This window comes from Rutilus rutilus (genome assembly GCF_951802725.1).
Source record: "Rutilus rutilus genome assembly, chromosome: 21".
NCBI classification, from domain to species: Eukaryota; Metazoa; Chordata; class Actinopteri; order Cypriniformes; family Leuciscidae; genus Rutilus; species Rutilus rutilus.
Window position 1 is genome coordinate 29,020,324 of NC_140226.1, and position 25,691 is coordinate 29,046,014.

Below are 25,691 nucleotides of genomic sequence, written 5' to 3' on the forward strand. Positions count from 1 at the left end.
TGCCATTAAGAAACCCATAGGTTATAGCAATAACCCAAAGTATGTTCATTAATAACAGGCCCTACACATAAGCTTTTATGAGCGCCCTCTGGTGCTAATGCAGGAATTCAGGTTGTTGGTTCTAGCAACTTACTACTGAAATAGAGAGAGATAGCGCTAATGGGATTCTCAGCTCTCTGCAAGAGGCTCTCACACATGCTGGGTCATGAACTGATTACAGGCTGTAATCCACTCCATTTCAGACAATCTGGATGCAGAGTAGCTTTCAACAAATAAAAACAGCAGATCAACTCCCTCTCTGTCTCTTATTTCCACTCCACCCCCCTCTTTACCACAAACCTTCACTGCCTTAATGTGCTGTGAAAACAATTTTACATCCTCACAAATAAACATTAAAACTCAGTGAACTAAAATGGATAAACTTTAGCCTACTGAGATTACTTTTACAGACCACTTGCCTGAACATTTCCATGGGCTAGGAACAGCAAGTCAGTGTATGGCTAACATGTAATGTCCAATTTTGTTACCTATGAGCTAACACAAAAAAACTAAGATTCAACTCGATTCAACAGGCGGACAACATTTTTCCTGAAATGCTAGGGAAAATGATAGGGGCGGTAAACAAATGCAATGAAAACAATGTTGCATTCTTTACTATTCAATTAACCAAAATGAAGGAAAAAATCAACCCACTGTCCCATCCTATTAGTAGATGTATCATGAACAATTTGGTCCACCCGTTGAATCATGTGCAGGCTAAGCTAACATGCTGTGAGCTAACACGGTTAGCTTACAAGACATAAGCTAAGATTCAACTTTATTCAGCAGGTGAACCATATTGTTCCTAGAACGCTAACTATCATGGGGCAGCAAAAAAGTATTAGCAAATATCCTGGTAGCAAAACCAAGCACCCACGAGTAAAGATGGCAAATTTCTATTTCCTGCCCCAGCTGGGCAACCGCTATAGAGATTCAAAGTAATGCTAACATATTCTGCAAGTAATATAGACATCCTTGAGGCGACATATGTAGAGAGATTCAGGTTATAGCGTCTCCTCCTTTGACAATAAAACTTTTCTTTATGGAATCAGTAGAATGTGTATAATCAGTAGTGTGTGTTTGTAATGACAAGTAGCAGGGATCTCATTAAGTAGTCTGGAATTTTGCTTGAGTTGCGGTAAAACATGCTACATGAATAAGTATGAACTGTGCACTTGGGTGGTATTGGGCTGGGAAATCAGGGGAAGGTTGAACACTAATTAGACATAACGCTGGTTTCGTTTTTTTTTTTTTTTCTGCTCAGGCTCAAAGCCTAACCGGGTGGATTGTGGTGGGATTGTGAGCTGCTGCTTTTGTTCTCTCCAGCCACAACAGAGGATATTCGGGCTGGATGACCTCATGGGAATTTTCAACTTCAACCACATTATGCTGTCTGAAAAGACAATAGGTAATAAACCTTTAAATGTATATTCCACTCGGTCTGGTTACACAACTAATAACCTCAGTTGATCTGATCTGTATTCCACAAATCCGGGCAAACCGGAGACCTCTTTAGAAGAGCCGCCGCTTCCCTCTTCTTCCTTATTTACTGTTTTCCCTTGTGAAATGGCTTTCAATTGTTATTTAGGGTTGGTTTAATCAGCATTCTCGAGAAGTGTAAGCTTTGAGATGACTAATAAGGTGGTGACAGTGACTTGTCTATCATGCTTACTGTGCGAAGTACAGTGCTAAAGCAATTAAGAATCAAACCCTTGTTACGCCGCCGCACCGTGGGAAGTCTGAAAGCAGCTACTATATACAGTTTATATAGCTATTATATGCAGAGTGCTAGTGTGTAATTCCAGCCACCAAGTATGCATTTTCAAACAATATACAAGAGATTAACTAGAATCCCAGTTCAAAAAAATACTTTCAAAGAATCCGAAGGCCTGCAAACAACCTCACTTTGGCATACAAAGACCCCCAGGCCATAAGGCACTTGGAATTTGACTGATTCGACAGCATTTATTTCCATAGTGTTGCAGCAAACATCAGCTCTCCTACAGGCCCACGTCTATTGAGTCCATAGACATGGATCAGCAGATCCATGCTGTCTGGGGGACTCGCTGATGCCTGCTTCTCTTCCTGTGGTGACTGTATGCGAGTGGGATGGCTTGGCTTCCTGACACAGCAGTTTTCATGCTTTTCCCTGAGCTGTCACAGACCCCCACTGTATGCATGAAAAACACCAACTGTTTGGAGCTTATATCCTTGTTTATTCAGGAAAAAGGTTTAGGTGGGCGCTCTACTACGAACCACTTTGCATAACTGTCCCCAATTCCGGTATTTGTTCCCATGTTCTGTTTCTTCTGTTCTGCCCTGTTCCATGCTTCAAAATTAATTTGAGCCCTTTTACTTGGTATTAATCTATCATATGTGATCCAATAAAAATACAGGATCTGTATGGGTTCCCTCAAACCACCTTTGGACCCATCCAGGGATGTAAACCGCATTGCAAATGCTAATGCACTGTGTCACAATTATATTGTGCATTGTGTCCTACTTGCGTAAAACAACTATTGTGCCAAAACAAGGTGACATAAAGTGATGTACTACACTCTAAAAACTCCTGGGTTATTTCTTCAACCCATTTTCTGGGTTATTTGTGTTGGGTTAAAATTGTGGGTTCTTTTTTCAGAGAGTAACCATTTTCTGGGTTATAGGGCTAATATTTTGACCCAATTCATGGGTTGTTTGGGTTTCTGGGTTATTTTTCAAAGAGTAACCCATGTTCTGGGTTATAGGGTTGGCTTTCTCTCTCTCTCTCGCCCGCCCGCAGTTGTTCTGGAATTTTCTCACAACAGTCGTTTGAAATAACCGTCGCTTTCGCGCTCGATCCGTTTTGGCCTGTGCTTCATCGGTGCAACTTCATCTATATTCAAGGTAAGAGAGTATTTTCAGTGTTGATGTAATGTAAACTTTTCTGTGTCCATGTCCCTGTTGCTAGTTTATCACCATTTGCAAAAAAATAAAAAAATACGTTGAGACTAGCGTTAGCCGTGGTAATTCTGTGGTTGGCATGTAGCCGCGGCTATCACGACAACATCTAGGACAACTGGAGGTAACGTTATCACACACCGGACGCGATTTTGAACAAGGTCCTGAGCCGTTGCTGGGTGTCGCGGACAGACGCCGGATGGCGCCGCCGGTGTGTGTACACTCATAGAGAATAATGTGTTCGAATTTTAAAGACGCGGCACTGCGCTTCGTGTCCGGTGTGTGAGCCCCTTGAGAGACTGCACGTCTGGTGAGCGATACCTCGAGTTGTCCTAGAGACGCGACGCGGCTCTTCTCGTCCGGTGTGCGAGCCCCATAGCCGCGGCTACAGAGCGACGAGGCAACACAATAGTTGAGTTATGTTTTCCAGCTGCGCCGTGCTTATCATAATACAGTGCTCTACTGGCTGAAGTAGTGAGAGTTAAAGAAGCGGGTCAAGTCTTCAAATTGTTGCTAACCTCTATATTGCTATGTTTTCTCCAGGTCATTTTGAATGGACAGTTTTGTCGCTGATAAGCTAACTGAGTGGCAGCTGTCTGAGCTGACAGAGAATTTTAGAGGTGAGCATTTTACTCTTGTTGCCCTTATATCATCTCTCTATACCTACATTTTTTTTAATAAGACTTAAATGTGTCAGTGCAAGATTTTGTGAAAGTCACAAATTCTTCGCCAGTGGGGTATGCACAACCCTAAAAGATTATTGTGCCTTGTCTTTAAGCTGTTATGCATAAGAATGGGCAAGATATTCACCTTTGCATTAATATCATTACACTTTTTAATGAAAGAAAAGATGTAATTCACACAAAATGGGTAACGTTAATGCTGCAAACGAACCACATTGGTTAACTAGCAATTTGGGCCACGTAAAAAAAAAAAAAAAAAAAAAAGCCACTGCATTCCCTTAAAAGTGATTATTTGTTAGCTTGATAATGAAAGAGTGTCTGGTGAGTGGTTCACAATTGTCTCAACTTATTAACAATACTCATGTTGTCTTGTTTTCTGTCTTTCAGATGAAGACATAGATGAGGAGGCATTTCTTCTCTTTGATGAGGACACTATCAAAAATCTTGTCCCCAAAGTTGTCCCCAGGCTTAAATTCCTGAGGCTCTTCTGAGAATTGTTGTTTATTTTTCTGTTTTTTATTTCTAATATTGTTATTACAGTGTGACCTAAAATAAATAGGAAAATAAACATGTCCAAGTGTGTGTTTTTTCATATAGATTTTAATTTAATGCAATAAAAATGTAAAAGTGCTTGAAGTGTGTAATATAATGTAAAACAAAGTTTTATTTTCTGAAATAAGGCATACTGGGATAGTGAGGTTAAGTTAGGTTATTTTTGACCCAACTCCTGGGTTAAAAAAGGATCAACTAATTTTGGGGTTATTTCTACCCAGATGTTGGGTTTTTTAAACCCAACATTCAGAAATCATTCTAATATGCTGATTTGGTGCAACGTTTAAACAACGTTTGAAGAACAGCATTTAAAATAAAAATATTTTTAACTTAAATGTATTAAAATATATTGTTACTATAAATGTTTTTTCTATCACTTTTGATCAATTTAATGCATTATTTATTTTATAAAAAAAAAATTATGACCCCAACCTTTTGAACGGTGTCTCCGCTTGCAACAAAACGGCATACGAGAAACATGCTAATACCAGAAGTAAACAAATTTTTCTCGGCTGACCACTTGTGATCCGATCTTCCAAGACAGATGTCAATACCAGGTGTAAATGGGGTCCAGATGTCTTGCCACTGATCAGTAAACTGAAGTTTGAATGCTGTTGTATCATGTACTGTTAGAACATTTCATCCTGAGAAACAGATGTGTGAAAAACTGTTCACATTGCTGATGAGGTTTAGATATTTGGTTGTCTATATTGCATAAAAATGAATTGCTGTCTCTACACTTCTAAACAGAGTGGGAACATACAGTTAACAGAAATTAATTTGTGTAGAGCAAATGCAGAAAGCTTCAAGATTGTGACATATGAGAGAGAATCCATTGTGATGCTAAACCGCTGACAGTACATTTGTTTCACAAGTGCTTCAAAGGTGAGTCTGCCTCCTTTCAGACAAAACAAAGAAGCTTTAGTGTTCTTCGTGTTTTCTCGAAGGTGATAATCACCCCAGTGAGAACTGTTTGGGCTGAGAAACTCACAAAATGGGGGTTATTCACACAACCTGGGGGTGTGTAAAAAGCAGGAAAGATCTGGGGAATAATGGAGAGAGTGGGTGGGAGACATTCAGCGGAGGTGGTCGCAGGTTATGGGGAGTGATTTGAAGTGGTGACATCTTGTAAAGGTGTGGGGGGTGGAAACAGGACAGAAGACACAGGACCACCATCTTGACATCAACACTGTGTGCACTGTGCACAGTATAACAAACCATTACTTGTATCATATTTCAATGTTATTTTGTTCCAGTTACTTTTATATTCTGTATATCTGTGTTTGTGCATGTATATATAATGTTACTAATGCATTGGAAATGGAAAGCATCTCGTTTTTTACTATATACCAGTAAAGCTGAAGGCTATCCTTGGGTTGTATCTATATTTCCTGTGTGTGAATCTCTTGAAACTTGTCAAGAACATATTCAGGTCATTTTTCATCCCAAAATCAAAATAACCCCTAATATATATGAAGCCCTAATATAAAATTAACCATATTTTGGGACATCATTTTCATGACACATAAGCACATCTCATCCAATTCTCTTTACCACAATGCAAAAAAGAAATAAATAAAATAATCCCATTTCATTTCATTTGTATGGAATTTTAAATTTTCCTTTGATTAAAGGGAAAAACTATATTACATTAGAGTTCTTTAAAAAAAATGATGACCAATAAAAATGAAAATCCACTTCATAATGCAAAACCCAAGCATAATTTTCTTGATGCCAAATGTAGCTATACTTCTCTTTTGATTTTGAGATAAAATGTGACCCAAGCATCTTCTTGTAAGATTCACTCATACCAGAACACTAAATGCAATAGATTAAGAAGGGAAAAGGTGAATTATACACTAAAAATGGGGGATAAATGCTGTTAAAGAGTGTGTTTGTGGATCAGTCCATTTGAGCACATCAATACTTCAGCCCAAAACCCTGAGGACAGGAAGTGGGCTTGGCTTGAGCAGATCCCTGGGGCTGCTGGCCTAGAGTGATAGATCCATCAACACCTCCATCATCCACCCTTACCACCCAAAACCACAAACCAGAACATCTCACGGCCCACCGCAGGCTCTTCACACCTGGACACTCTGCCCAGAGGGCCCCCCTCCTTCCCAGCCTCCACTTCTCGAGTACCAGCCTCAGCTGCTCAATGACCATTACACACACACACACACACACACACACACACACACACTTACAGACAAACTCAAGCTTGACCATGTGATTAGGAGTAGAGACCAGCAGCTGGAGGGTCAGCCAGAGTAAATACACGGTAAAACAACAAGGCACATCTCAACACAGCACTGTCAACAAAACTGATCCTATTACAGCTAAAGTCAACGATAAAGGAAACAAAAAAAAAACTCATGGAGAAGCATTTGCTAAACCCGACTCATTTGAGGAATATTTCAGACTGAGCCAGTTTAAATACAATTATTTGATTCATTTAAGTCATCATTAAAAATAGTCATTTAGAAGTATTTGAACAGCCCAGTTCGTTTGAGAAACAGTGAGTTCACTGAACCAGTTGAAAAACGATTCACTGATTCATTTGATTAATCAGTCAAATGTTTTGTAGTGAAATAGTTGTGCTTTGCAAACTGGTTCAACTGAATCATTGAAATATGTTCTGCAAGATCCTAAAAAAACATCATTACTCAACTTAAGCCAACAATTTTGACGGTAGTCAGAAAATAATGCGAAGTCAAAACTTTTTAATCTCAAAACACAAGTTTTTCTTATATGGTGACTTACTTCAGTTTCATAGTGCCGCTCCAGTTACTTTCCTCCACAGTCCATGATTTTCTCTCCCTCCAGCTGGGAGTGTTGGTATGGGGCATTAGTCCGAATCTGCCCACCATGAGTGGATATGTGTGTGGATTCACCTCACTGCCTACCAACTCACTGCATCAATGTTTTCAAAGTCCGCCACTATCAGCCTTGACTGAAGTGCTCCTGTTTCCCGGCTCCCGTCACTCAGCGGCGCAGCAGGGCCCGGCTCCGCTCCAGGGCCCGACCACTCAGCATTAATCTTTTCCCAATTTGTCCCTGTCAGGGATTAGTGCTGTCACTCAAAAACAGCCATCCACATGGATCATTTGCCTGTTTCTTTCTCCTCTGCTGTTCTCCTCTGTGTACTTTATCTCTCCATCTCTCTGCCCCTCCTGGATCTCTTTCTCGCTGTAATCCTCCGCTGTGATGGGTGGCCTACGGAGCCGACGTTATCAGCTTTAGCCGAGAGCTGTTGTGACTGTGTGTAAGAACTCTCAACAACCCCTCTCTTCTCTTTCACTCACCTCTCTACTCTACAGTCAACCATCCCCCATGTCACCATCCCATCGGCTCCATTAGAGCCCCGCCCCCTTGTCCCACCCATCAGAAGACCACTGTCCACATTAGCATTGACACAGCATGTGGGTGGAAAGGTGAATGGCATCCCCCTGTTTACAACTCTTGGGATGCTTTATCATTATTGCCCCACTACAGCAGGAGAAGGAAGCAAATCGTCTGAACAATGAGATTAAACTGATGCATTAATGTACCTAATTGACTTTAAATTGGAACGCACAGTGAGAACTCAAGAATTAGGGGCAATGCTAGTCATAAAGGGTTACCCAAAGGGGTACCAAAATGCATCAACTGACCTTTCATTGCAAGAGGAATAATTGTTAAATATCTACTAACTTATGCGCAGTTAGCCGCTCATGAAAGGTTACTTTAAAGCTTTGTAGTCTATACACATGCAAAACAAATCAAAATACAGGCCAAATGGAAGATATTTAAAGGTGTGTTCAGTAGTTTGGTGCTAATTTAAAAACGTTTTACAAGAAGATTCATCTGAATGTGTACGCTCACATGAGATGAAGACTGGACTAAATGAATTACGTAATTTAAATGACTGCATTTTCTATTCAAAATGGCGAAATTACATTGAAAGAGTTGAGTGGTTTGCATCACTGTATGTTACTGTTGATCGTTAAACATATCCATTGTAAAACAGTTGTCAAATATGAAATGTTTAGCTAATTATATCATACCACGCACGCACTCTTTCACTGTAAAAACTAAAAGTGGCGATTTGGAATTCACACTCATCTTCAGTGAACATTAAGTCCCGCCTTCTTTGATCTGATTGGCCATCATTTTGACATTGACGAGAGCTATAAGACCGCTGAGGCAGATCAGCCTAAAAATTTTCATTTTTAAACTGTCTGCCATCCTTACAACAAAAGAGTGGTGCGTAATGCAGCATTAAGAAATATAAAATATTGAGGGAGACAATATGACCATTTCCAATTTTTGAGGGGGAGACTTGTCTCCCTCAATGCCTATGGTCGTTACAGCCCTGGTAGATTATAAGAATGTAAATCTATTTTGGACTTGGACTTGGTAACAAATACATAAAGGATATGATGTTATGTCAGTGATTAAATAATAATAATTGAAAATGTTAAAATGTACTATTCTAGTTGGAACAACTGTGAACTAGTGTATAGGAAAGCAATTCAGATGTGTCACAAGAAAGAATGTCATTTCGTAGTTCATGTGGGCTAATGTCTCCCTTCCTTTTATCTTCAACTGGCAATGATGTTTATTGAAGCCACAACATAAACATCCCATGAATTAACTTCCCTTTGTTTCTATGGTTACTCCTTAAGACCAGCGCAACAAAGCACTTTGTCTGGTGAAAGTCTGGATTGTTGTTTAAGTAATTACAGTGGAATGTTTACTTCAATCATAGTCATTACTGTTTAAGCTCACCTGGACAGGCAACTAAAAATGAGTGCTTGGCCATAAAAAATGTTTAACTGTGTGTGCTCAATGCCACTGCAAGTCCACATACCACCAAACAGCTGTGCCTCTTACATGCTGACCAGCATACATGCATGTACAAACATATACCCTCCGTTTACACACCTTGAAATTGCAACCCTAAACTTGGACTGGGTGGTCAACTAATGAGTTGTGTACACTTTAAAAGGAATGAATTTTAGCACTACTTCAGCATCACACAATGTCTACATTGCATGTGAATAAGCATAATATGTAGACAGTGAAATCACAGTGCTTATAAGACAGGAACAGTCTTGTCACATTACAATGCACCACTCACTTCCAGTGTAGACACATTTTAACAGGTACTGTTAGACTATTAGCATGCTAAAGCACAGCATGCTATCAGCATGCTACAACCCTCTACGAGGAGTGCTTTTGTCACAAATTTGCAACCTTCAACAATACATTTGTTACAGTTAAAGGCATTATACTCTGTATGAAATCTTGTCATCCATACACATCAGTGTTTAAAGAACCTTTCAGTTAGACCACTAACCTAAAACTTCAGTGAAAGATTTGTATTCGGCACTTTCCCATTTAAAACCCATGAGGCACATTCATACACACACACACACAAACACCAAGGGCCAGATTTACAGCTTGCGCCACCGCAAACCCTCTTTTGGCATTAAAAAACTATTGTCAGGGTTTACTAAAGACACGCAGTGAAAAACTAGCGCTGAAAAGGCGTGGACAGGGTTATTTTTTTTGCTGATCTATTTGCATTTGCATTTGTAGGAGTTTCCCTCTCAGATGCAAAATTTATGGGAGGAGAATATTTATGTAAATCAAGCAAGGTGATTTGCTAAGGTTTGCGCTCGTCAATTTACTGGTATTTGCGCCATTATTTACCGCCAAAAAAAAAGGTAAATTGATTCTAAAGGTAGAGGTAGAAAAGCTAGCTCTTGGTAGATTGCATTGGTCATTATGGAAATGATCTGGCTGCTTCTGTGTTCTTTAATTTGCGCATTGTCAGTAGATCACACACAGAACTTTCCACTCCCATAGGCACTTTTATGGGATTGTGCTCTCACGCTAATTTGCCATGTTTAGTAAATCTGGCCCCAAATCTTTTAGCATCCATTGCACATTTTATATCCACGTGGACAGTCGCTCTGATCTCTAGACAGACAAATCTCTCATCCTCATTTTCTTTCTCTTTGTCTCATCCCCTTTGGAGTCAATGGAGCATGTGGCCGTCTAAAACAGTCATATCCTTTTAATCAGTTCTACCCCAATTCCCTCCTAGCAAAAGCTCAGATGATTCATTCACATGACCCTGCACACGATGCTCAGTACCATTTCATCTCCTGGAGCACTGAGTTGGAATAGCCAAGGCATCCTAAAGCTCTGGGAATCTCTTTGGGCCTTGTGTCTGTATTCATTACAGGAGCCAGCTAGTATGTCAATACACTAATCATATGCTCCGCCACTCTGGAGCATATGCTGAGAATGGGGGTTAGGGAAAAGTCAACTTCTGAGCCATGCATCTACTCATCGTCCGCTTCTATTTTCTCAATAGATACTCACTAATAAATACAGTACTGTCTGAATAAAAGAAAGTTAAATCACCATACTATAGCCAAAGATGCCTTACAAAAGGACTGTGGCAGTAGCATGGTTCAGCAATAGTACCAGATCTAATATCACTGAACTTACTGATTACCTTTTTCATAGATCAATGTATTTAAAAGGTACTTCAATACCATTATAGTAGTGTCCGTTTATAATGTAATACCATAATATATATTTTTTGGGGATGAAAGTTGAGAGACTGATATTGTAAGGCAATTATAAGGCAACATTTTGGCCTCAAGAAGAACTAAGATAACACATAGATCAGCAGTAAAAGCCATGTGTACATTAACTACACCCAAGAAACTGTGATTAGATCACTAAAACAATATTCAGAGGTAGTCAAAGATGGATTCTGATCACTGCTGTTCTGAAATTTTATTGAAAATGTTTTGGAATTAAATGGATAAGATCATAACACTGAATGGATGACTGGGAACAGATTTATTTTGTCCCCCGTTGCTCTCCTCTCCGCTGTGCAACTCTAATTGCACTCTAATTAACATTTGACTTACAAGAGGATCCAGCCTCTTGCTTGTTGTACAAGCAGTTTAAAGGCCCAGTGCACACTAGAGGAATAACAGGTCTGGATGTTCACTACCAGCTCTTAATTTAAATGTAGAAGTTTGATAATGACTAATTTAGAGGATGCCCCTAATACATTTTTTGGCATGCCTAAAAGCAAGGTATTTCACTGGCATTTCTTATTCTGCATACTCTGATCAGGTCAAACATCTTTGAGGTGAAAGGTATCTGAAAGTCTTTGTAAATTTCTAGGTGGAGCAAGTCATGTTATTAAAATAGTAATGGTCTGTTTTAAAATAAATAGCACTGAATCATTTGCACTTGTTTTACTGCTTAAAACATGCAGTTAAATAAACTAGCCTGACTTCTTATAGAAAACTAACACTGATGCAAACTGATATCAGACCGCATCTAGTCAAAGTATTTCAAAACACGCAACAGATTATTGAAAATTAGGAATTAGGACAGTGGATTGTCTATGCCATATACAGTCCCTGATCTAGTGCAGTTATTACATTTCACTGTCTTTGGTTACTAATTTAATGATAGTTAGCCACATAAAATTACTGGTTGTTATTAACAAAGTTATGTACAGTTTGTCCTAGTCTTGGAACCAGTATTCTAAGGATAATAGGGTGTCCAAAATGATAACTGACCTCATTCCTAACCATAACAATAAAATTCTTGGCAGGCAATACTATTTGCAATGAAACAAGAGGTGGTACCTAACATGACTTCCTACTTCTTCTGTTCATCCACCCAAGAGTTTAAATTAAGAGACCAAAACAAACCTATTTTCTCTCTCTCTTCCTCATCTTTCTCTTTCTGTGACGCAACAGCCTCCCTGCTATCCGCTTCTTTTGAAATCAACTCCAAAGAAAACAGACAAGCAATTATTAATCAGACTGCAAAAATTAACCTTGTCCAACATGGGGTCACATCTGTCTGTTGTCTCAGAATGACCTGGAAGTGATCGGGCAGGTGGCAGCATCCAAAGCGGATCTAAAACCTCGGCCGCCCTCATTCTCCACAAAGGGAGAGGCCCCTGAACACTCTTTAATGTCCCATGCTGTCACTTGGCTAGAGAAATATGTCAAATGTGTTTTCCAGGAGCATTCCAGAAGCATTCCTGTCAGTCACCACCCCTCTCCACATACCAGTGGAATTGAGAATACACTGACTTATAAAAGACTAGAATGCATGTTCCTAAAATCATGCCATCATTTAATTTAGGCAGTGCTCTAGTAGACACCTCGATCCAAAGCAACTTTAAGTACAGTTACTACAGGGACAATTCCCCTGAAGCAACCTAGGGTTAGGTGCCTTTCTCAAGAAAGCTGGTTGCCAGTCTATAGCTACTATGCCAAAGCATAATACACCACATTATACCAAGTCCAAAATCTATAACCTTGACATTATATTCTGAAGGTAAAAATTCAGAAGTATTTAGTTAAAGGTTCACTATGTACAGTAACTTTTAACAGTAACACGCACGGGCGAGTAACATACGTACGCAATGTCCCGCGAAACCCATCCTTCTAGGTCTAAAATATAAACACTTATAATAGGCTTATCATAGTGAACCAGGGTAAGTCAAAACGTCATGGTAAGTCAAAAACGTTTTGGAAGAAGAATTGATGTATTGACTCATTATTTAAATTTTGTTAATTTTGAACAAAAAAAGTTACATAGTGTACCTTTATTTACAATGCATTGCTATATATAGATGTTTGAGGATCCATTAAGTGATTTATAGTAAATGTGTTTTCTTACCTGATGAAGAAGGATGCCGCAGCTGAACTGGGATGGTCGGAGGAAGAGGGCACAGTCTGGCCAACCTGAACCTGACTTCTCTGTCTGGAGGGAGTTATGGACACTCTGGAGATGGTGGTGTCTGAAGACCATTCGCTCTGCTCTGCTTGACCCACGAGGCCTTGTGACTGGGGTGGGAAGAAGCAGGATTTATGATGCTTAAAACATTGGAATTCAATAATGAGATACTGAATTATCTTACGCTAACTTACACTGTTCCAAGAATCCTATGCCTAGGCTACACCTTCTAGAAGAAACAGGCAGCAAGTCCTTACAAGGAGCAAGAGGCAGTTCCCTTACAAATTATGCTTCAAAGGTCACGTATAAAAAAGAAGTGGGTAACAATTACTCGCATGCATTTATGATAAAGTACATAATTAGCCACCAGGGAGGAACATTCATCCCTGTTCTAAAGGTATGAATAGGGTTTCAATGGGTAGAGATTAGACAGGCTCATAAGAAATGTGAAATCCTTAGCAAGATGCAGGGGTTGTCAATCCAGAAATGGGTCCACCAGGTCTCTCATGACCCAAGGCAATATAGGCACATTTTCCTCTGCCAGTTCAAGAAACTAGTCTCCTGTCAGTGTCTCCAATGGTGTCCACACAAAAGCTCAGTGAAGGGATAGCAAGTGAACAGAGCATGATTCTAGGAATCAACTCTGCATTTGAAATGTGAGGAATTGCTTTTTCGCAGATATGGAATAGGAATAGAGTTTTTAGAGTTCTTTTGCAGCTTGTTAAATATCCCTGCACTGGAAAGAAACCATTCATTCAGTTATGTTTTCATTATTGTACCAAAGTCACTCTTTGTCTCAGAGGTCTGTGAGTAACTAAGTAGTTAAACCCACAATCAATATGATCTGTCAAGTGCTTGTTTTGAAAGTAGGCAGAGTGCTAAAAGGCTTCAGGTAAGGTTGGGCCATTTCCCAGAGACTATCTTGAGTTAAACACATTGAGCAATAGACAACCATGGCTTTAGCGTGGCATGTCAGCTACATTGTGGTGGTTGTGCATAATGGCTGGATTAGTGTTTGCTCTGGATTCATGTCTGGCAACTAAAATAACATCATTAACAATCTTTTCATGAAGCATATCCCATCCAGTGCGTGATGTGTCGATGCAACTCTGACAGGAGAAATATTTATATAGGATGACATATGAGCTTCATACATCACAAACCTTCAGACACATGGAAGGATTACTCACATGAGGCGGACTACGACAAGTAGCATGCATTTTGAGATGTTTCTAGTCTGCACTTTGTTGAACTGTGACATTTGGTTGAATAATTACTAAAACATAAGCTTCAACTTGAGGGATGGGGGATTCTAAACAAAGCAGAGAAAAAATGGATTTGTTTTGTTTGAGTTGTTTATGTCTGTTTATTCAGATGCCTCTGTATTGTGTTTATGTCTATAATTGCTTTCTGTTTAGGGTTGAAATCAATAATTGTTATGTCTGTCAGTTCTGTTGTAGAACTAAATTTGTTTCTGTGAATGTCTACACATACACAATAGCTGTTCCTGCCACTTTTTATCTGAGCTGCTTTACAGTGTCCAGGTTTTTATGTCTGTGAGAAGTCAGAAAGGGCTCATTTGAACTTAGCACTCAAGCATTCATCAACACAAAAAACATGACAATGTCGAAGTAATTTCACAACGCATGACATTCCGATTTCAGACGAGCCTTGATAAATCAAAACAGCGTCACACTGACAGCGAATGGTGTCTATCTGGACAGGATGGTAATCCCCCCACGTACAGATAAAGAAGAAGTGAGTGTCAGGTTTCACATCAACAGGATGTTTAAGGGGCTACGCACTCAGAGCGATACCGAATTTGGGACACACAAACACAAACATTAGACACACAATCACGCACACACACACTGAAGCAGCTGTCAAAAAACCCACTATGGGTTTTTGAGGACTTAAGCCCTCCAGTCAAGCTGTTTTCATGAGTGTCAGACACAGAGCACGAGGTGCGCATGCTGTATCCCCAGGTCGGGTCATTAAAGTACAGCTGCAAGAGCTCCTAGCATTCAATAAAATCAGGTATTCTCTTTATGCTACACCCTACACCCAGTAAACACCCCACCAAAATCCTACTACTCGCATCTCCTTTCGAAGGTCTATGTCTTTCCCTTTCCTTTATAGAAAGAAGCAGCATAATTTCTCTCTCTCTCTCTCTCTCTCTCTCTCTCTCTCTCTCTCTCTCTCTCTCTCTCTCTCTCTCTCTCTCTCTCTCTCTTTCTCTCTCTCTCTCTATCTCTCTCTCTCTCTCAGAGGGCGGTAGATCACAGTCTGTTCACGCTGCTTAAGGATTCCTGGTTTTGGGCTCCCAGTAGGCCACTAGGTCATTCCAGCCCATATGAAGCCCACGTGGAAAATCCCACCTCGATATGCTCTAATAATTTTATCTGCCAGCTCGAGCAAAGAGCAATAAAGCTGACAGTAACATGCTCTCAATACAGTTTTTCTTTCTCTTTTTACAGGTGCTTCTAATCAGATTATATATATATTTTTTACAAACTTAACTGTCCTCATTGCAATGCATTCTGGAAATGTCTTCATTGAAAATGATGAATGCGATACTGTCTTAAATTTTGGCCAAAACAAGCTTAAGAGGAATCAAGATTAAGCTGACGATTTGGTGCAGCCTACATGTCGGAAGTGTGGCTATGTGTAAAAACATGAAAATTATATACACTTTCGTAAGTGTGGGTCTGAATGTGTTTTTATACCCCTATATAAACAGTTATTATGATGGTAACACATTGATATTATCAGATGGTACTACCATGGTACTTGAATATTGTAACCACTTGTTACCATGGAACATATGTAACCAGTCCTACTCAACCCGCTGCGGCGTGGGAGGTGGGCGTGCGAACAAGGACGCTAAAGACCGCAGCCTCTTAAGGCCAGGGGAGTGAGGTTTACAGCTCTTACTGGCCTACGTCCATTACACTCACCCCCTAAACCTGACTCCCATCCGGCTTCTGCCACCAAAGGTAACCAGTCCTGCTCGACCTGCTCCGAGCGGGATTCGAACCCGGGTCTCCGGCGTGGAAGGCGGATAGGCTGACAAGGGCGCAGGATGGGGGAGTGGGGTTTACACACACTGGTCTATATTCGTTATACATATCCATGCATCATGGTATTTATCTAAGTAATCCAAAGGACTTAAAAGGAATGCAATGGTATTAACAGAGTAAGTGCTCAAAACACACACACACACACACACACACACACACACACACACACATACACAATCACCCGTGGTCTGTCTAAGCATTTCAGGCGTATGATTGAATCTAAACTTGACAGCAGTCAACTTCTTCATCATGTGTTGATGATGAATGCCCTGATTTTGCATCAAAGTGCTCCTTGCCATTTGATGTTTCACTTCTTGCTTTTGAGGAACTCTCACCTGCTTCAAAAGTAGTGATGTATCTTTACCCACTAGAAGAGACATAAAAATCTACTTCACAGAACACAAGGCCCCTCCAAAGACTTCCTGTCAGACTCAGCCCATCTCAAAGGCTTTATCTCCTCCTCTTTCCTCCTGCCGATTGTCATTTCTCCCCACAGAAATCAGATGCATTAAAGCTCTTTGCTCAAGGCTCTGCTGAAGTCCCAGCGCACTGCATGCAATATTGTCATCCCTCCAATCTAATGAAATGAAGGAGCCGTTCCAAATTATACAAGGCACATCTTTGAACTAGGGGGAAACATAGAGCTCAGAGCGATTCCCGTTCATCCACAAACTACATGTGCGAGTGGTGTGTTTGGGTAAGTACCACAAGGCAGACAGCTTCTGTTAGTTTTTCAAGACGTACTGGGCCAGCATTGGGCCAGTATTTATCCAAGGCTTTTTGCTTTGTCTGTGCAAAAGCACATGCTGGTTGCTAAAAGCTTCTGTGTCGGCTCATTCGCTGGAATAAAAGCACTTGTTGATATTAGTGCAAAAATAAAATGCACTGGCGTCACTATTGTTAATCCCCTTTCGTCAATAGCGGTAACTGTTGGCAGGAACAAAAAGGCTCTAGCAAAGGCAACTGCAAAAGATTGTCAACACCACAAAAAGATGTGATATGTATTATAATTAGATACCGCTCTGATGGAGCAGAGACTCGGCATTGGAAGACAGACAGGAATAGTTGAGCTGTCCACCTGTGGTGGTGAGTTTTGTTTAGTTTAACACGCTGAAGCTGTACATTTATACAGCTTCAGCAGTCCACTGTGGAATGTAACAGTGCAGTAAGGCAGGCAGTCAATAAAACGCAGGAGTCATAAAATGAACTCCCCAAGCTGTCAATCTGCCAAACCTGCATTCTGGTGATCGATCGATATATGACTGAGACCAATATATCAGACAGATGATGATCGCACGACATTCAGCCATTATTTTGTATACTGTCACCAGTCAATAACAATAAATATTTGCATTTATTTAAATTGCTGTATATATACATTACTGTTCAAATTTTAGGGTTGGTAAATTGAAAGAAGTCTATGCTCACCAAGGCTGCATTTATTTGATCAAAAATACAGTAAAGACAGTAATGTTGTGAACAATTATTACAAAATAAAAATGTAATATACTTTAAAATGTAACTTATTCCTTTGTTGGCAAAGCTGAATTTTCAGGATCTTTATTACTCCAGTCTTCAGTGTCACATGATCCTTCAGAGATCATTTTAATATGTTGATTTGGTGCTCAAGTAACATTTCTTATTCTTATCAGAGTTGAAAACGGTTGGTGTCTTAAAGGTCCCATGACATGAAAATTTCACTTTATGAGGTTTTTTAACATTATTTGAGTTCCCCTAGCCTGCCTATGGTCCCCCAGTGGCTTGACATTTTGATAGGTGTAAACCAAGCCCTGGGTATATTTGAGAAAATGAAAGCTCAGACGGGCGAATCTAGAATTGTCCCTTTATGTCGCCATAAGGGGAAAGGTTACCTCCCCTTTCTCTTCTTTGCCCGCAAAGAGAATTTGGCCCGACCATGAGAAAATGAGCTATGCGAGCGCGATATTGGTTTTTCCTCGAGACATCATGGCTTGCAAACGAGCGAAGCATGGCAGTTGCTCAGTGTTTGGATGTACAAATGAACACAAAAGTATTTTTTTAGTTCCTTCATCCGAGCCTCTGAAGAACCAGTGGGTTATGTGAATTTCTGATGTGTAATTGTTCAAGTTCAGACAGATAATCTTTCTCTCAAAATCGTTCAATACTGTTTATGCATCAGTAAATCAAGCCAGTGACTAAAATATCAACTTCACATCGTTTCTCTTGGTAGGATGAAAATAATCTTATTTAAACTGTGATTAAAATATATACAGAAAGCGATCAAAGAACAATCCCTTTCCAATCGCCCAAGCTGTCAATCACACAGCGCGAGTTTATCTGGACACTTGCCAAAACTCGTTATGAAATCAATTACGCTGCACAACGAAGCTCTTACTGTACTTACCTCATGTTTGCATTGGTGAAATCATTAGTGAGATTGCAGAAACTGCGTTGCAATGATAAGATCTTCATTCATGCGATCAACAGGCTGTCATCTGCTCAATGCTCATCACTGCAACCTTTTATGTGATGGGAATAGATCTAGATACTTAAAAAACTTCTCATGATTCATTTATCTCGATAGCTATAATAGTAAAAACGTATAATAGCTGTAATAGTAAAAGTATCTGAGAGAGTTCCACATGTAATGCTAGCTATTTCATATGCAAGCATGTCAGCCAATCACAGCAGTGGGCGTTTACACTGAAGTCTCACAGCAGACACGCCCCTTCAAACAGAGTGTTCAAATCAGAGGCTAAAATCAGGCTAGGAAAAATGCCTTTTATTTCTAAATGATAAAAAAATGTGATCTTAAAAACATACTAACATTATAAGGGCACCCCAGGAAACATTATAAAATAATCAAATAATCCATGTCATGGGACCTTTAATATTTTTATAGAAACCGTGATACTGTGATCTCTAGATTATATATTTTATATATTACTGATCCCAAACTTTTGAATGGTAGTGCATAAACCTCATCATAAAGTGATACTGAAACAGCAATACCGAACCCTGCAACATTCATTGACAACATGATACTAATTTCCAAAACACTCACTCATAAAGCAACAGGTGCACTGACAATGTGAAACTGCACTAGAGATTTAAAAATCTGTCAATGAAGCTGCATAAAATGTTAACACACAGTCTTAGTGCATTATGTTTCAAGCATGCTCCCCATGTCTAACTGAGTGCGTGTGATTCAGTTATGCAGGTGTTTTCAACTGCGACTCATTCAGACAGCTGTAAGCTCACATAACCGGACCGAATGTTATAACTGATGCTTATGCTGAGCACTTCGAAACAATAATACTTCAAAAAGCCCTTCAAAGTGAACTTTTCCATACCTCTCAACCATTATATGACAATAACAGCAGCACTTTTGACTTGAAAAGATGCAAAAGTGCATCAAAATGACTGTTATTTTCAACCCCTACACCCTACTCCTACTGTGAACGATAAAACCTTTGCAGGGAATAAACGTGGTCACTTATAAATTGAACACATTAGGAGTTTGTTTTGTAGTACAGTAGTAAATGTGATTGAATAAATGTATTTAACACATAAACAAAAGATCTTGTGAGAGAAATGGAAGGTTGCATACCGGGTTTGGCTGAGGCAGGAAGTTATTGACGCGTGAGATGCTCCACATGCCCTCTAAATACTGCTGGGCTTGAATGGTGACTGAGCCTATGGTCCCCGTCAGAGGTCTTCCTCCCATGGTCACCTGCACGCTGGGTTTCAGAGGACCAGCGCTGGGAGACGGGCTCTGAGACCAGCCCAGCTCACGTTGCCGCTCCCCCACAGGCAGGACGCTGTGTGCTGGGTGAGGTATCCTCGATTTGGTAGGTCTGGAGGAAAGAGTGACCACGTTGTGAGTCGTCAGCCTGGTGGGATGCCCAGGGAAGGTGTTGGGAGGCAGGGATGGCATGTGGGAACCAGGGTACAGTTCTTGGAGAGTCTGAAGCGCCTGCTGTTTTAGCTGCTGTGCAGGTGTTCCACACACCTGACACCTCCTTCCTTCATGTCCTCCTTTCAGCGACCAATCAGGCACTTGCAGCTGGTCAATGATAAAGGAAGCAAATCCAGGGTCCTACAGAGAGCAAAAGAGGTGAAAAGAGCTGTTATAGCTAGAAATTATGCTTGTTTTTATTGATGAATTCTGGCTTGGTGTCTAAAGTATAAAATCACAAAGCGATACATCTCTGAAATGTGAAAATTATTTTAAAAATCTCAGATTTTTTTAAATAAGGTTTAAAAAATGTATAATAATATTATTATTATTATCATCATCATTATCCTCCTCTACTACTAATAATAATAATTTTAAAATGTGTGTATATAAAAAAAATGCTGTAAATCTTTGAAATGTAATACATTTGAATATTTAAAATAATTAAATTAATATTATTGTTATTATTAATTATTATTCTAATGAATTATAATTAGTCATTAACAACATCAACAAATATGCTTATAATGTTTCTGTTTTATAATGTAACATATAAATGTTATATTTGATGTTGTAAAGATTATAGAATAAATTAATATTAAAATATAGATACATTTTCTTATTTCCAGATTTATCTGAGCTCACGGTCTAAAATAATGATTCATTTGTGATATTAATACTAAAAATGCTAAATGAACATTTTATTAGCAGGCCATTTAAAAATATGTAGAAAAATGTATATTTGGATGAGTTTTGCTCAGAAAAACCAGCACAGCCATATAGCCTGCAGACATTTAGACAAGATCATCCTAGTTGTCCCAGAAGCCTCATCTTAATTATAATATTTCAAACTAAGCAGAGCTGAAAAGTGAGAGTTTTGTGGGTGGAGGGATTGAGCAGTGGGGTGGGGTGGTGGGCGGTAGGGTGTAAAGAAAACAACAGCTGAGCCCGGGCATGAAGCACATTGCAGCGTGTATTTACATTTGATAAGACTCCCAGCAGGGAGAGATATGACAAGAGACCCAGCATGAAAATAATCATCTCACATTCAATGCCAGGGGCATGACGCCAGTCTACCTGATGGACAGGGGCTTATGTCTGTGTACTCATACTCAAACACAATCAAGTGCTTGGAGCAGTAACTATTGCTACAATACAAGATCACTTATCATGATACTACTACTGAACATAAAGGATTAACCAGCCGCCGATATAAAAACACTTATATAAAAGGTGAACATGTAGAATTAAAAGGAAATTAATGACATGCTTGTATGGAATTCTTCACTTAGAAATTCTGTCATTATTTAGTCACCCTCTTTCTCTATAATGGAAAAAAGCTACCTGGACATTTTAAGTTCTAAATAAGAAAGAAACCAGACAGGTTTGGAATGACATGAGCGTGAGTAAATGATGACAGAATGCAAATTTTAGAGCAAACTATTCCTTCACAGCACTTGTTTGTAATGCTGTAATAACTCGTTTACATCCACACTCGCATTCTGGTCTTTTGAAAGACAAATGTCACATTCTAGATCAGACTGGAGCCCAGGGCAGCATTGATGTTTATGGAGCCCGCTTTTCTCAAAGCCACAGTAACCTGGATGAACGAGAGCCTAAAACGACTACCACTAAATAAGTATATTTATTGCAATTAAATCATAATTACTACTAAAACAGACTTCAATATGCAAGCAAAACTCCTCTGTTAAATAAAATATGGGGTCTCCTGCAGACGGTTGGGAATGCAAGCAGATATGTTTGGGATTTGCGCCCTGAATTTAAACTTCTCAACTCAGGTGTGCTAAAGTCCAATTACTAAATATTCTGTGGGACTATTCAAAAGGGCATGAATATTTAAAAATGATCATTCAGATACATTTTTGAATATCTTAGCTTGGGAACACAAAGCCATCCAAATACTCAAAGATATAGAAGGAACCAGTTAGTGTTAAGAAGTGTGTGTGTGTGTGTGTGTGTGTGTGTGTTTAGATTTTAGAATGCTTGCTCATATGCAATGTATTTCTAAAATGTTCTATGTCAGATGGTAGAAGGACATTCTACAGATGTTTTCATGACGTTTATGATTTACACTGTATGTACACAAGATTTTTTTTTTTTTTTTTTTTTTTTATATTACGCTGCATAATTGTTTTCTTGTTTCTGCATAAATTGTTAAAGCCAGGTGGTTGGAGGGGTTTGAAAGAGTAAGTCATTTCAGAAGTGGAGCAAGTTATTATATTTAAGTGGAAAATTGCAGATATATATATATATTTTTAATCCTTGAAATAACATGAACAGAATCATGAACAAGACCAGACAATGATCTTTCATGCAGTGTGTAATATAGCTGTTTGTAAATGATAAAGGTCTGCAAAGCTTTAAACATCAAAGTGCATGTCAAATAAAGTTATTGGGCCCTATCTTGCACCCAGCGCAATTGACTTTGTACACCGACGCATGTTTCATTCCTATTTTGCACCCGCGCAAAGCGCGCTTTTCCCTCCACAGAAGCACGTCGCTAAACTAGGGAATGAACTTGCGCTCTCTGGGCGGTTCAGCGCAAAAAAGGAGGCGTGTTTTGGCGCAAACGTTCCCTGGTGCTATTTTACTGTTCCATAAAACAATTGCGCCACTGGCCAGAAAAAACCTAGTCTAAAGTCAGTGGCGCGTTGCGCGTTGTTCATTATGCTATTTTAAGGGCGCATGCTTGACCATAATGTATAGAGTGCACAACGCTAATACACTGTGATTCTCTAATCTACACAGAAGCAGCAGTTTTCATTTTTGCAAATCATATTATTACAAACGATAGATAGATAGATAGATAGATAGATAGATAGATAGATAGATAGATAGATAGATAGATAGATAGATAGATAGATAGATAGATAGATAGATAGATAGATAGATAATTTATTATAAATATAATAATTTATTATAAAAGCATACATCTAGCTTACACATTTACCCACATTATTATATGCCTGTTTAGCCGAAGCTAATTTGGGTGGGTTTCTCCCATCCCCAATGTCACTTCTCTCTCTTTTACGGCCGTGACGAGAGCGTTGCTCTCCTCGGCTGTGAACCGCTCTTGACGCGCGCGGCTGGCAAATCCGCCGTTATAATAGCAATACGCCAAGGAAAAAGTGCGTCTGCTCTTAAAGGGAATGTGAGATGATGCTCTGATTGGTTTATTTCACGTTACGCCCAAACCACACCTATGAATAATGAAGCTACTTCAGACCAACCCCTTTTAGATTTGCGCCCGGCGCAAGAGTCATTTATCCCGCCGGGAAAATAGCAACAGCGCCGAGACCCGCCCACAAAGTTACTTGCGCTTTGCGCTTTGACACTTGCGTTTCAGATCGTTAAAATAGGGCCCATTGTCTCCTAAAAGAAAGAATCAATTCTAAACTGACTGAAGCGAGTCGTCAGTAATTTTAGTCTCTCTTACTGTTACATACCTACGTAACAATGTATAATGCCAGCCTGTGATCTTCATTGGCTGCCTGCGAACAATATCTACTCTGACCCGTCCTCAAACACTGTAGTTGTAGCTGAGACTGGAAGAGTTTGGTTCGTGTTGTCGACAAATCCACTTTGCATGCATTTCAAAAGGGTGAGAACTCACATTGGAATTCATAAGGAAAAACCAACGCCACTGTTACTGTTCGTATCACTGTGTATTCAAGTGCTGAAGAAGATCCGGAGCTGAAATTCAGATGTGGTAATGGCCGTTTCGTTTCCGACAACAAACTGGGCCATTTGACCAATCAGAGCAGAGTAGGCTCTCGGAAAGGAGGGGTTTAGAGAGACTTTGAACAAACCGTTTTCAGACTATTTGAGAAATGAGGTGATGAATATTATGAGAAAAGTGTTTTGACGCATATAAACCCATTGTAGGAGACCTCTCAATCTAAACTCGGAACCTTTAAAATAGCATAATAGGGGCACTTTAAAACTGTAAATGGGGTGAATTCTGATTTCACATTGACTTGAAGACATACATGTATTTTCTGCGGTATAGTAAAATGTACCGCCATTAGGATGGTACCATCCATCCACCAGTGCCAGAAAGAGAATTATAAAAAATTGAGAAGTGAGAGAGAGCGAGCGAGCGAGTCAGGATGAGATGTAAGATGAGGGTTAGACCCCTGGCCTTGGGGCTTGTAGTTGGCCATTGTGTGACTTTATTGGCAGTCAACTCTGGGTTTTATGAAGCTCTGGGTATGAATGCAGGAGCCTATCTGCTGATTAGTGATGCACTAAAGAACAGAAAGCCAACAGAAGGATAAATGACTACATGTGTGCCCTCAGCCCGCTAGTCTGACTGTCTCTAAAACTAATGATGATGAGATATGAGTGTGGGGAAAGGACAGACAATACAAGGGTGGGGGAAGAGCTACAGAAATACATGTGAGTGAAAAAAGAGAGAAAGGAAAGGGAGACGCAGAAGATAAAGCTGACAAATGAGAAGGTGAAAAGAGAGAGAAAAAAAACATATGATGATGGATGAGATTGTAACATGTGGATCAAGAACTTTATCTATGATATTTGACCACCATTGCTGAAAAATATATTGCTAGATGTCATATTTAATTAGACAAGACCGAATATATATATATATATATATATATCATTCATTTTAAGCCTGGATAGCATCAAACTCTTTTGCCTTAAAGAGATAGTTTAACAAATACTGAAAATTCTGTCATCATTTACTCATTCCAAACCTTTATGACTTACAAAAATAACGATATACTGGAAAAATGTATCATTGTTTTTTTGTCTGTGTTTTTTTTATAGAAGGAATGTCAATGGGATCCATTGTTGTTTTTGGACCCCACTGACTTTCATTGTATGAACAAAACATTCTTTAAAATATCTTAATTTGTATTCCGCAGAAGAAAGAAAATCAAGCACGTTTGTAACGACATGTTGACTGTACTTTTATCTCTTACAACCTAGTTTTCAGTCTCATCAAATTAAAGTAATACGTTGTATTATAACAGAACACAGGTTTTTTAACACTAAAGTTATATGTATTCATAAATAAATACACATCTGACTGTGTTGCCTCTGGCTTGCTCAGTTGGGGACACTTAATATTCAGCAATATTACTGATCTGACTGCACTATTGGATGAGAACACAACACAGCTGGATGATGCCATCACTGTTTTCTGCAGAGCTGCTTTATAGCTGAATTGAACTCAGTTATTGAACCAAAATTAATTAACACTGAATTTCAACTGAATAATGACTGTTTACTGTTGTCTTTTTAGAGCTGCTTTACAGCAGAATTGAATTCTGTTTGCATCATTATTTTCCTGTTATCACTGGCTGCTCTGAAACAATCTGAATTGTATAAATCACTGTATAAATAAAGGTGACTTGACTTGACTTGACTTGACTGAGTCTCTAGCAACTGGCAAAGGTGATTTGGCACTTTTGCTGCAGGTATGTGAGGGAGGAGCTTTTCTGAGATGGAAACCGGGGTTGCGTGAAAGTCCCAGGAACAGCTGTTTCTACACACCCTGTAGTGAAAAGGTGAGCGCTGGGTCTTTTCACAGCAGGCCATTAATACAGATTACATTCACTATACTCTAAAAAGCTAAAGACCACATCCAACGCTAATCCCTGTGGACCTCTACACAAACGCACACACATATGCCATGGTCAATCT

At 39.5% G+C, this 25,691-nt stretch overlaps 1 protein-coding gene across 1 annotated transcript in view; it reads right to left on the minus strand.

The window, feature by feature from the left end:
• The window catches only part of kif26ab (kinesin family member 26Ab), a 95,795-nt gene that overhangs the window by 36,187 nt on the left and 33,917 nt on the right, over positions 1–25,691 (minus strand). The window contains exons 3-4 of the mRNA XM_084392482.1: positions 19,656–20,144; positions 12,930–13,096 (exon numbers count right to left, since the gene is read on the minus strand). Coding sequence (XP_084248608.1) covers positions 12,930–13,096; positions 19,656–20,144 — 656 coding nt within the window. The remainder of the gene's footprint in view (positions 1–12,929; positions 13,097–19,655; positions 20,145–25,691) is intronic.